Source organism: Anabrus simplex, chromosome 2 (assembly GCF_040414725.1).
Source record: "Anabrus simplex isolate iqAnaSimp1 chromosome 2, ASM4041472v1, whole genome shotgun sequence".
Classification (NCBI taxonomy): domain Eukaryota; kingdom Metazoa; phylum Arthropoda; class Insecta; order Orthoptera; family Tettigoniidae; genus Anabrus; species Anabrus simplex.
Genome location: NC_090266.1, coordinates 704,807,350 through 704,821,075, shown reverse-complemented (window position 1 = coordinate 704,821,075; position 13,726 = coordinate 704,807,350). Strand labels below are relative to the sequence as shown.

Genomic DNA, 13,726 nt, shown 5'->3' with positions numbered 1-13,726 from the left:
GAACAATTGGTCTAGAAAGGTATGATTTTATCTCCAGCAATTTAAATTAGTTTTATTTTTGTTGACTAGTGTTTATAGGGAAATATAAATGACTTAATGATGTTTCTGTTGAATAAAAAGCCCCACATAATGTTTAACTCAAATGATTAATTGATGCAAAAATCTTTAAAAATCTGCAACAGTTCACTAGAAATGACCTATTGATCATCTATTGATGGATAAACCTATGTCATTTGGAACTGTTCACAGGACATGTTCATATATCCTAATCACCAACTTCAATGCACTTTTCAGCTCTCCTGGTAATAGTACATATAGCTCACTGGCATTCTTTCATGAGGGTAGAACTATGAACAATGTGAGCAACTGATTTTTCTCTTGTGTTAAATTTGTTTCTGTAGATATCACTTTTCCTCCATTCCCTGAGACAAAAATCTACTGGAGTAAGTTCTGGGGACTGAGGTGACCAATGAACATGACTACCATGCCCAACTCATCTTTTGGGGAATGTTAGATGTAGGTAATGTATCACCTCATTGCTGGAATGTGTAGGGTCTCTGTCATGTTGGAAGAACATGGCCTATCCTGGAGCCAAAAGTTTATGCATTAATATGTCTTTTGTTTCTCTTTAATTTTTGTAAAGTTGTTTGTATGTGTACCATACAAATAGCTGTATTTCCACACATATTGTAAATTGGACACATGTGTATATGACAATTTTTTGCTTGAAATTACTTGATACTTCTGGTACTCCTTATATCAAAACTCTGAAATGTAGATTATGAGAAAATTCCTGTCTGTTGATGAATTTCTTTGCAGTACATGAAGTTACAGACATTGTTTTACTAACTTTTGTTATTGTAAAAATTATCAATAAAATAAAACTAAATCACCAGTACTATTAAAGAACTAATTAGATCAACACTCCATTTCAATAAGTTTGTAAGTTGTTCCTATTGGAATTTTCCGAAAACAAAAAAGTATGTGTTTCTTTATTTTTAAAGGAGGTTATAAATACCATTTTTTACAACTGTAAAATTTAAAAGTTTTGAGATATAGATATACTCATTTTAAAAATTCACACCTTTTACCCCCCCCCCCATTAATTGGATTTTCCAAAAAAAAAAAAAAAAAAAAATGTTTCTTCTTTGTTTTTAAAGGAGATCCCAAATACCAATTTTCAGGTCTATAATATCTTCAGTTTCTGAGATATAAGTATCCTCATTAAAGGCATTCAACCCCTTTTTCACCCCTCCTATTGTGATTTTCCGAAAACAAAAAAGTATATGTTTCTTTATTTTTAAAGGAGATTCTAAATACCAATTTTTACATGTGTAATCTTTCAAAGTTTTGAGACATAGATACATTCATTTTAAAATTTCACCACCCTTTTCACCCCCTTAGTGACGGAATATCCAAAAATCCTCTCTTAGGGAGCACCTACATGTTAATATGAATGTATCCCCAAAATTTTATTTCTTTATGCCCAGTAGTTTTGGCTCGGTGATGATGAATCAGTCAGTCAGGACAAGTTATTTTATACATATGTAGTTTGGATACTGGTACTTGCACCCAGTTTCTCACTGTACATACCAGTACATCAAAATAAATCGTGGATTATGTAGTCAAGTTGAATTCATGGCTCTGGCTAAGATTTCTTTCCTTAGGTGTGAGTCTGGAGCAGGGTTGACCCTGCCTTATGAGCATAATCAAGACACTATTTCCTACTACAGGTAGTGACCGTGCTTCATCAGATCAGACCCAAGGAAAGCCATCACTAATGATAACTACTTGACCTTATTGATGTTTGTTTTGTCACATGTTAATTTGTGTGAACAAAAGTGGTCTCAACAGATGTTACAAACAAGCAGTGTTGATTCAAAACACAATAATGTCATTAGACAATCTTACTAACCGAGCTTGACAAATGAATAAGTGTATTTGCAAAGACTGGGAGTTTTAATTAGGTGTATGAAAGTTATCAGTCACAATCTTCAGAAATTACATACTTACGTATTGAGTTTTCTTCCGTTTCAAGAATCTGAGCAATCAGATCCCTTTCTGCAGTGTCTTCAGTGCGTGATTCCACTTCCTTGAGAATGAGAGGCACTTTCATAATGTGTTGAACAGGAGCTACTAAGAGATCTGTTAATTGCAACTTTTTACATCGTGGGTCACGACTGCACCACTGCAAGTGAGATGGAAACTGTGATTACTCTGCTCAAAGGAAGAAACCATGAAATGTGTGTAACATAATTGGTTTCAATATAGTTAATGAACTCACGTCTACATGCACAAATACTTTGCGGGGTTAATAGCCATAAGATGTACACACTAACTCACAATATAATACTGTACTTTAATTAATTGCTTGCTACAAGAGTTGATTGAAGGTCATTGAATAAAATGAACTCTGAATTCAATTACACCTGCCACCCTAAGGAAATAAATACATGTGATCATCCTCAGGAGTTATTGACTGTTCTTACAATGAAGGTTGTCTAACTTAATGCCACATGAACTTAGAATATTGTACAATTAGGTGTTCTTTTCATTGGATAATACTTGAAATTGATTGAGACTGACATACATTCTCAAATTTGAACTTTTAATTACCTACTTATGGTTTTCTTTTTAGCAAACTTGTATAACTGTGGGTTGTTAGATGGATTGGTACAAATTTACTTCCAAATAATTCCTTTATTTTGCTGTTGCTTTTTTCACTTTCTGTCTTTTTTTCTAAGTAATTAATTAATGCTGTTGGCTTTACATCCTAGTAACTACTTTTATGGTTTTTGGAGATGCCAAGGTGCCAGAATTTAGTCCTGCAGGAGTTTTTTTATGTGCCAGTAAATCTAGCGACATGAGGCTGATGTATTTGAGCACCTTCAAATACCACCAGACTAAGCCAGGATCGAACCTGCCAAGTTTGGGTCACAAGGCCAGCGCCTCAACCGTCTGAACCACTCAGCCCGGCCCTCTGTTTTCTGAAACTCTCCAAAGCAGTTATCTCTTTCAATAAGATGCTGGAAGTGGTTACTCAGACAATTAGTTACTTTTAAGGAAAGAGTTACAATGGCTTTCCTTCTTTACAAGACTTATATGATTTGGGACAGTGTCTGTAAAACTTCAATTAAATATGTGAATGTGAAAACTGAGCAGCAATGTTTTGTTACTGGATTTTTATAACATGATCTAAACAAATAAATAAAAATATACACTATGTATCAAAAGTATCCAGACCTCCCAAAAACATATGTTTTTCATCTTAGGTGCATTGTGCTGCCACCTACTGCCAGGTACTCCATAGCAGTGACCTCAGTAGTCATTCAACACCGTGAGATAGCAGAATGGGGTGCTCCGCGGAACTCATGGACTTCGAACGTGGTCAGGTGATTGAGTGTCACTTGTGTCAGAAGTCTGTACGTGAGATTTCCACACTCCTAAACATCCCTAGGTCCACTGTTTCTGATGTGATAGTGAAGTGGAAACGTGAAGGGACATGTACAGCACGAAAGCGTACAGGCCGACCTTATCTGTTGACTGACAAAGACCGCTGACAGTTGAAGAGGGTTGTCAAGTGTAATAGGCAGGCATCTATCCAGACCATCACACAGGAATTCCAAACTGCATCAGGATCCACTCCAAGTACTATGACAGTTCGGCGGGAGGTGAGAAAACTTGGATTTCATGGTTGAGCGGCTGCCCATAAGCCACACATCATGTAGGTCAGTGCCAAACAACGCCTCGCTTGGTGTAAGGAGCGTAAACATTGGACGATTGAACAGTGGAAAAACGTTGTGTGGAGTGACGAATCACCGTACACAATGTGGCGATCCGATGGCATGGTGTGGGTATGGCGAATCCCTGGTGAACGTCATCTGCCAGCGTGTGTAGTGCCAACAATAAATTTCGGAGGCGGTGGTGTCATGGTGTGGTCGTGCTTTTCATGGAGGGGACTTGCACCCCTTGTTGTTTTGCGGGGCAAAATCACAGCACAGTCCTACATTGATGTTTTAAGCACCTTCTTGCTTCCCACTGTTGAAGGGCACTTCGGGGATGGCGATTGCATCTTTCAACACGATCGAGCACCTGTTCATAATGCACAACCTGTGGCAGAGTGGTTATATGACAATAACATCCCTTTAATGGACTGGCCTTCACAGAGTCCCAACCTGAATCCTATAGAACACCTTTGGGATGTTTTGGAATGCCGACTTCATGCCAGGCCTCATTGACCGCCATCGGTACCTCTCCTTAGCGCAGCGCTCCATGAATAATGGGCTGCCATTCCCCAAGCAACCTTCCAGCACCTGATTGAACGTATGCCTGCGAGAGTGGAAGCTGTCATGAAGGCTAAGGGTGGGCCAACACCATATTGAATTCCAGCATTACCGATGGATGGCGTCACGAACTTGTACGTCATGTTCAGCCAGGTGTCCAGATACTTTTGATCACACAGTGTAGCTTTCATCTCTGAAAACCCTCATGCTTGTTTTTTCAGTAGAGAAACAATCAACAACTTAGCTTTAATGAAGGTTAAATTTATTATTATTATTATTATTATTATTATTATTATTATTATTATTATTATTATTATTATTATTATTATTATTATTATAGTATAGAATTTTGTTTTAAAAGAGGTTATATGAATGCTCTGTATACACTACCTCAATTTCACCTTCTTTTAATGAAATGTATCAAATATCTTTCTTTCCCAGATACTGTACCTAATTTTCATGATACAATTTATTTAATACCGGTACAATAAATTACATTTCTAAATTGCTGAGTCAAAACCAAATAAGCCACACTTTATGTGTCTGGCCCTGTTTAGGGATGGTAGTTGTTTCTGACTTTTAATGATAATGATAATTTAAGTTGCTGAGTGGCTCAGACAGTTAAGGCGCTGGTCTTCTGACCCCAGTTCGATCCTGGCTCAGTCTGGTGGTATTTGAAGGTGCTCAAATACGACAGCCCCGTGTCGGTAGATTTACTGGCACGTAAAAGAACTCCTGCGGGACTAAATTCCGGCACCTCGGCGTCTCCGAAGACCTTAAAAAGTAGTTAGTGGGACGTAAAACAAATAACAGTATTATTATTATTATTATTATTATTGATAATTTAAGTGCACGTTCTACAAGGAAAGTACTTACCTTTTCAAATTCACAGAATTCAATGTGTCTCCTTAAGGTTTCCAGATAGTTTAATGCATTGATATAGTTGAGAGCATAACAGTGGTATGCCTGAGACACGGAGTCTGCTTCAGAACTCTGGAAAATACAAAAATAATATTCTTGATCTTATGGATGTTATTACTGTTCCAATTGCATGTTCAAAAGGTTTGACTTTGTGTTCAGTACGAAGTTAGGGTTCATTGATCACATTGTGAGATTCAGCAGACTTCCTTGGTAACATGTTTAAAAGAAGAGTGGCTGAGAAGAGAGGAAGAAGAAAACCAAAAGAGTCTATTGTAATAATTTACTGAATAGAAAGAATTGCAAGTCATATGCTGAGTAGAAAGCTCTAGCTCAAGACCAAAATTTACGGTTGCAGCAACGAAGTCTTTAATAATTATGATGAAGTTGATGATGATGTTAATGTTTTATACAGGGTGGTTGGAAACAACGTAAACTGGGTATATGAGCGTTAGAGGATTGGCCATGCTGATAAATAATTTGAAAGAAATAGCTCGATATATTGCACCGTTGTTATTTTATTAGCTGCTTAATTTAGCCAATTAGATTGCTTTGCGGGCAAATTCAAATGCGTTTTGGGCAACATTGTTGCTAAATCTGTACATGACTTAAGACCGGCATGACAGCACCAGTCAAAGAATAAAACTTCACCAGATGAGGGATTTGAATACAGACCTCTGAACTGTCAGAATTGCTTCAAAGCAAGTACGCTACGGTGACACTGGCTGAAACCATCACTGTGTTTGTGTTTGATGCTGATTTCTCGCTAAGGCTCTCAAGCCGTTCTTAAGTTACGTGCAGATTTAGCAACACCGCCGTCCAAAACCCATTTGAATTTGCCTGCAATGCGATCTGATTGGCTAACTTCAGCAGCTGATAAAATGACAGTGGTGCAAGATAATGAATTATTTCTTTCAAATCATTTATCAACATGACCAACTCCCTAATGCTCATATGCCCTGTTCACATTTCTGACCACCCTGTACAGAACATTTGACCTATTAATGTACATTAAATCCTTTGCCCAAAGGCTGTTTGGATCATCAACATCTACACCCTCAGCTTTAATAGAAAGCTCAGATGTAACTGAAGAAACATACCAGGGAAGTGAGGAGCAATGTATTTTCCCATTAATTTTCTCACTCAGCTAGAAGGTGTCACTACATATCAGTCTGCCAAGTCCACTTAATGTATAAACTAACCAACCAACCATATACAAGATACAATGTTCACCACAAGGGCTGGCTGAATAAAGAATTGTTTACCCAGCAATGCTCATATCTCTGTTGCCAGGACAAACTTCTGTAAGAAGTTATACGAGACAATATTGATAATGTCCTGAATCCATGCTTCCAATTCTCCCAGTGTGTAAGTTTTGTATGGCACTCCTCATTTTTTGGTCAGCCAGAGAAGAGAAAAAGTAACAGGGTGAGAGATCTGTATTTCTTGCAGGCCATTTGTGAGGTAGGCACCGTCCCGGAAATGTCTCATCTAAATATGGAAGTATGGCATTTGCAAAGTGTGGTTGTGCCCCATCTTATACAAAAGCAAGATTATCGATGTTTGCTCAGGCAGATAACGTGGGCCATATGCAATAATCAAGCCTCTGAATGCAGCATCCAGAATTCATGAAGACATGCAGAAGATATGGGCTGATGACATTTGTGGCCACAATTCCACACCACACAGTCACGTTTGGATGATTTTACATCTTTTCCACCATCATTTCCGGATTGTATGCTGCCCACTAGCGGCAAATGTGTGCTGAGTGATGAAACTGCTAATATAGGATATGGCCTCATCTCTTCTCTGGATGTTTTGAAACAGTTGAGACCAATCCTCATGCAATCCTGACAACAATTCCCCATGCTCCATTTTGCAGTCACAGTTGCTGTCTTCTGGTGTCAGCTCCCGCTCATGATGGAGTTTCCATGGGCAGAAATACAATTCTTCTTTTAACATCTTCATATCATGTACCTTGAGAGCCTGTTTATGCAAGCTGCATGATGTGTTGATTTAGCTGAGCAGCAGTTGAACATTCCCCATACAATTGGCACATTTTCCTTCGATCAGTATATGGATGGGTGGCCACTTCATCCTGCCTCCTTAACTTTGCGTGACAATTCAATATTGTCTCTGGATGGATTGTGTCATAGCTTCCCTTCACTGTATACCACCATTTCTGAACAAGAAGAAGATAATTCCACCCTTCAGAGCGTGCAGCATTCTGTGCTCACTCCCAAACAGACAGATGGTCAGCCATCTTTTCTTTTGCTGCAGGTACACTCTCTGATGGCTACCACTTGTACTACCAATGTGTGCATGTCCTATTGAAATATATATGTGTGTACACTATTTTCATTATGATTCCAAAGTGTATCAAACAAATCCTCACATATTGGAGGAACTGAAAGAAAACATAATTAATTAAATCAGAAACACTACAGTGGCAGAATTCACTCACATCAGCCATAATGTAGTTACCAGATACAATGCCTGTATAACCCAGGAAGGACGACACTTCCAGCATCTTTTATAAGGTAAAATTTCAAATAAGATTGTTCACGCTTAAAGCAGAGCAGCCACACGTGAGGAAACTGCTGTAGTGCATAGTACAAACACCATGCTTTTGGTCTTAGTTAATATCGGAAACCCTGTAAATATATACTGAATATAATCAGAATATATCCCCATTAACTAGAGTGATTAAATCACATGGCCACACGATTTTACATGCTATGGCTATGGGACCAAGCTCTGTATTCGAGAGACAAGCAGGTTCGAACCTCACCACTGACTGTCCTGAGAACGGTTTTCTGTGGTTTCCCATTTTCACTTCCTGGCAAATACCGGGACTGTTCCTATTCATAGCCTGTAACCGATTCCTTCCACCTCCTTCCCCAGTTTTATTCACCATCATTCATTTCATCTTCGTTAGCTCCACAATTGAGGTTGAAGCCAGGAAAGGCATCTGGCTGTACAAACAAGCCATAAATTCACCTCACTCATCTCCAACCCTGTATCAGGAAATGGGACTTGGGGTAGATATACTTATATTTAAATATTTCTTTACATATATAAGTACATACATACTGCACCTCTCCAGGGCATAATGATTTATTGTAATTCTCACTTGCAATGGCTGAATGGATTATTTCAGATGGGGCCTTCGGAAGTAACCCCGGCATCGAAGTCCCATCACTCCTACTTGAGTGACATGTGCGGCTGAGCTCGAGAGCATATGGGTCAATGGTCTGTCTGGAAAGTAGGCACTAAATTAATTATTTCTAAAGTAGTGGAATCTTAATTATGAGAGGAATACGACTTCACTACTAAATGAGAAGACTTGTCCTATACTTTTAAAACACAATCTTTAATAAAAAAAAGAAAGCACATGTCAAAAATCTATGCGAAATATATCCCATGTAATTTCCGCATACGAGAATATCTATATATATAAAATAAGAGTTTTGTCTGTACATTGCTCAGAATTTAAAAAGGATGGTATATCTGTATCAGTCGTGCCCACAGTAACGAGAAAATGCACTTTTTACTTTTCCGTAATTTCTGTCTGTCTGTCTATCTGTATGTATGTATGTATGTATGTATGTATGTATGTACACGCATCACGAGAAAACGGCTGAAGAGAATTTAATGAAAATCAGTATACGAAGACAGGTAATAAGTCACTACAATGTAGGCCATAAATAATTTAATTCACGCTGACGGAAATGGTAGTTTAGGGGAAGGCCTAACATTTTATTCTCAAATATATTATTATTGGTCATATCTGAATGAAAATCGGTATACAAAGTCAAGGAAAAGTCGCTATAATCTAGGCTATAAATAATTTTACTCACGCTCAGTGAAATGGTAGCTTAGGGGAAGGCCTAAAATTTAAATCTCAAATATTTGTTTTTAATGGTCTTATCTTATCAAAAATCCGTAGGGGAAGTCGAAGAATAATTTGCTACAATCTAGGCCATAATAATTGTATTCACGCTGGGAAAAATTGTAGTTTAGGGGAAGGCCTACAATGGAATTCTCAAATATTTATGTTATTCATGGTCCTATCTTAATGAAAATCGGTATGTAAAGTCGGGGAATAAGTTGCTGTAATATAGGCAATGGAAATGGTAGTTTAGGGGTAGGCCTAAAATGTAATTCCCAAATAATTATGTTATTAGTGGTCGTATCGATAAACACTACATAACTAATGTTATATAGTATTACATTTCAGATCACTTATGTCTTATACATTGTTACCATACTGGCTATGATCGGAGATATTCATGAATTTGGATTTTTGTTACCAAGTCGTTATCAGCGCTGAGTCATGAGAAAATGGGTAGATAGGATTTAATGAAAATCCATATGTAAAGTCAGAGAATAAGGAACTACACTCTAAGCTATAAATAATTGTAAAGACAATATAGCATGCTCACAAAATTGATCAACAATAACATTACATTGACCATTGTTTGTTGTGATGTGCTTTGTCTCTGTTGCCACTCATCTCCGATATATAGAATTACTGCTGCATACCGAGTACTGTGTTATTTTAAAATTTGCCTTACATCGCACCGACACAATTCGGTCTTATGGCGACGATGGGATAGGAAAGGGCTATGAGTGTGAAGGAAGCGGCCTCGGCCTTAGTTAAGGTATAGCCCCAGTATTTGCCTGATGTGAAAATGGGAATCCACAGAATAACATCTTCAAGGCTGCCAACAGTAGGATTCGAATCCACTACCTCCCAGATGCAAGCTCACAGTTGCGCGCCGCTAACCACACGGCCAACTTGCCCAGTCATATGAGTGTAACAGTCTACCTAAATTTTGGCGGGAAGTAGCTGGGGAGTTAGGTAACTTTCTTCTTTAGCATGCCATTCCTCTGTTTCATAAATTTTACGATGCTACTGTCCGGCTCCATGGCTAATTGGTTAGCATGCTGGCCTTTGGTCACAGGGATCCCGGGTTTGATTCCTGGCAGGGTGGGGAATTTTAACCATCATTGGTTAATTTCGCTGGCAAGGGGGCTGGGTGTATGTGTTGTCTTCATCATTATTTCATCCTTCTCGATGCGTTGTTTGCCTACGGGCGTCAAATCAAAAGACCTGCACCTGGCAAGCCGAACATGTCCTTGGACACTCCCGGCACTAAAAGCCATACGCCATTTCATTTCTGATACTACTGGTACGTAACACACTGGTTCATCATAGCATTCGAGCTATTCAATCCCTACTCTGAGTCACTGATTGGACTGGGAAGTGTGCATATTTAACGGAATAATGACAGAGAAGTGTTCACGGCTGTCTGCGGTCTGGTCATTCCAACTCTGGAACTTTGGACTGTTAGATTGGCACCGTAATATTGCTTGTTAAAGGTGAGAAAATGTGCAGCTTTTCATTTGATTGAGTTTTTTATAAGATAACATTGCTTTTTATCGCTACATTCCTACTGAAGTTTTTGTAATGACGGATGCTGACTTCAGTTAGGAAAACCACAAAATCAGTCTTTCTGAGAATCCCTTAGTGAAGCACGGGTACATCAGCTAGTATTTATATATATAAAATAAGAGTTTTGTCTGTTCATTGCTCAGAATTTGAAAAGAATCATATTTCTGTATCGGTCATGTCCACAGTAACAAGGAAATGCACTTTTCACTTTTCCGTAATTTTGGGAACCATGGGCAACGGCTGAGTGGCCTAGTAAGTGGTCCTGAGTGTCGGGATACCAGTTGCTATGGAATGGGAGTGGGCATATTCTGAGTCATGGCCCTCCTTGTGCTCAGGCGCCTAGGACTATACAATTCACGGATGGTCCATAACCCGTTAGAGGAGAGATCCTCACTTGGACTATGTGCAAGTAGGGTAGCATCCTGCTTCATGAATTTACCGAGCTCAGAACATTTTAAACAAGCCTCGGACCTATGGGAGTAATGGAGTCCTACTCCCATTTGACAGGCGAGGGGCTCCTTGGAAACAACTTGGTGAATGAAATGGAATTCGATGGGGAGCTATCAGTATTAATGGGGCTTATGGAAGAAAGAAGGTAGAACTGGCTGAGTCAGCAAAGAGGATGCATCTGGATGTGCTAGGAGTAAGTGATATTCGGGTAAGGGGAGATAATGAGGAAGAGATAGGAGGTTATAAAGTGTACTTGACGGGTGTTAGAAAGGGAAGGGCAGAGTCTGGTGTAGGGCTCTTTATCACAAATACCATTGCATGCAACATAGTTTCTGTTAGGCACGTAAATGAGCGAATGATGTCAAAAAAATCAAAAATCTCTTTATTTGCAAATTAGGTGTCTACCTTGGTGGCAAATGGTACACTAAAATACATTATTGTCAAGCACTAAATATTAAATTAACAAGAAAAGAAAATTTTCCTATAATACAATATTATACAATTTACGCTAACAATTTTTTCTATTAAACACACAGCTCATCCTTAATAAATTTATATTGTTTACAAAATTCTACTTATAATATCTCCTGTACTACTTACAAATATAATCAACTGGTATACAGTATGTGGAATTACTTCAAATGATACTATACAACTGGTATAAGATTAAAATTTACATTGCATTTATTTACTTTTTTTTCTTTTCTTTACCCATTCTGGAACCTATGTAGCATAACGACCTGCTGCGTCTTAACCAGAGCCCCTTTTGCCACCACTTTTCAGAGTTCCTGAAGGGCCTTCACAGCTACCGTAGCGGTCCCAGGGTCCTCGAAGTCCCCACTGTACTTCACCCCTACAGGCAGTCCCCTACTTTGGCTGTCCAACTCCTTAGACCAGGGGATGGAATTAATTTATTCACACACATTTTTAATTTATATTAACCTGCACTGGTCGAATGCCCTCTAACATTTAATTTATTTTCTCTGTTGCTGTTTATTCTCTTCTTGAATATCTGTACAGATTTTGGAAAAGGATCAAACACTACCCCTGGTAAACTGTTCCACTCCTTCACACCCTTCCCAATGAATGAAAATTTACCCCAATCGCTTCTGCCAAAATTCCTTCTAATTTTATATTTGTGGTCAGTCCTGCCGATATAATTGTTTTCCAACTGAAGCCTCTCACGGATATCTCCCCATGCTGCTTCTCCTGTATATCCTCTATATAATCCTATAAGTCTAGTTTTCTCCCTTCTCTTACTTAAAGTTTCCCACCCTAGTTCCTTTAACATATCTGATACACTACTCTTTCTCCTGAAATCCCCTGTTACAAATCTTGCTGCTTTCCTCTGCACACTATCTATTTCTTTTATTAGATATTCTTGGTGAGGATCCCAAACACTGTTTGCATATTCCAACAATGGATGAACCATACTTAGGTAACTTTTCTCTTTTAATTCTTTGTTGCATCCTTTAAGTACCCTCATTATGACATGTAACGATCTGTATGCTTTCCCAACAATGTCATCCACATGACCCTTCCAGTGCAAATTACTTTCAAATCTTACATGTAAGTATTTGCACTTGCCATCTTTTGGGATAACTACCCCATCCAAAGTATATTCAAATTCAGTTTTAAAACTCCTGTTTGTAAATGTTGTAACAGTTGATTTGCCTCCATTAACCTTCATATTATTCTCTTCAACCCATTGTTGGATACTTTCAATTTCCCTTTGTAATTCTGAACAATCCTCAATGGTATTTATTTCCCTATAAACAATTATGTCATCTGCATACAATCTTATTTTTGATGTTATATTATTCCCTAAATCATTTACGTATATTAAGAAAAGTAATGGACCGATTATACTACCCTGTGCAATTCCCTTCCAAATTTTCTCTTCCTGCAATACGTTATTTCTTACTTTGACTTTCTGAACCCTTGAATTTAGAAATGTTTTTACCCAACGAGTAGCCCTTACGTCCAATCATACTCCCTCCAATTTCTTTAATAATATTCCATGTTCCACTCTATCAAAGGCTTTGGAAAGATCTATGGCTATGCAATCTAACTGACCTCCTGAATCCAATTGGTCTGATATGTCCTGCTGAAATCCCACCAGTTGTGCCTCACAAGAAAATTTCTTTCTAAATCCATACTGGCTCCTCATGAACCAATTTTTATCATCACATATCCCTCTGTTGTACTTTGATATTAATCTCTCCAGTATTTTACAAACTATACTGGTCAGGCTGATTGGTCTGTAGTTCTCTGGTTTCCTTTTATCACCCTTTCCTTTATGAATTGCTATTATTATAAATTCCTTCCATTCCTTTGGTATTACACTATTATTTATGACATAGTCAAAGAGAAATTTTAAATAAGGCACTATGTACCACCCCATTGCCTTTAACACCTCCCCAGTAATTTGATCACTTCCTGCTGCTTTTCAATGGTACCAAATTAAACACTTTTCACACTGGATACCATTCTTCACTCGCTTCCTGTTTACACCACACTTATTCCTGATTATTTCGCAAGAGAACCGGGAGCTATCTTCACTTACATCCTTCGCTGACGCCATCTTACCCAATGTGGGTAGATTTGTCAGTTGGAG

The 13,726-nt window shown here is 38.3% G+C and overlaps 1 protein-coding gene across 1 annotated transcript in view; it reads right to left on the bottom strand.

Moving 5' to 3' along the window:
* Positions 1–13,726, bottom strand: part of LOC136863663 (rho guanine nucleotide exchange factor 11) — a 673,199-nt gene that overhangs the window by 36,773 nt on the left and 622,700 nt on the right. The window contains exons 12-13 of the mRNA XM_068226029.1: positions 5,160–5,276; positions 2,014–2,188 (exon numbers count right to left, since the gene is read on the bottom strand). Of these exons, the coding sequence (XP_068082130.1) occupies positions 2,014–2,188; positions 5,160–5,276 (292 nt within the window). The remainder of the gene's footprint in view (positions 1–2,013; positions 2,189–5,159; positions 5,277–13,726) is intronic.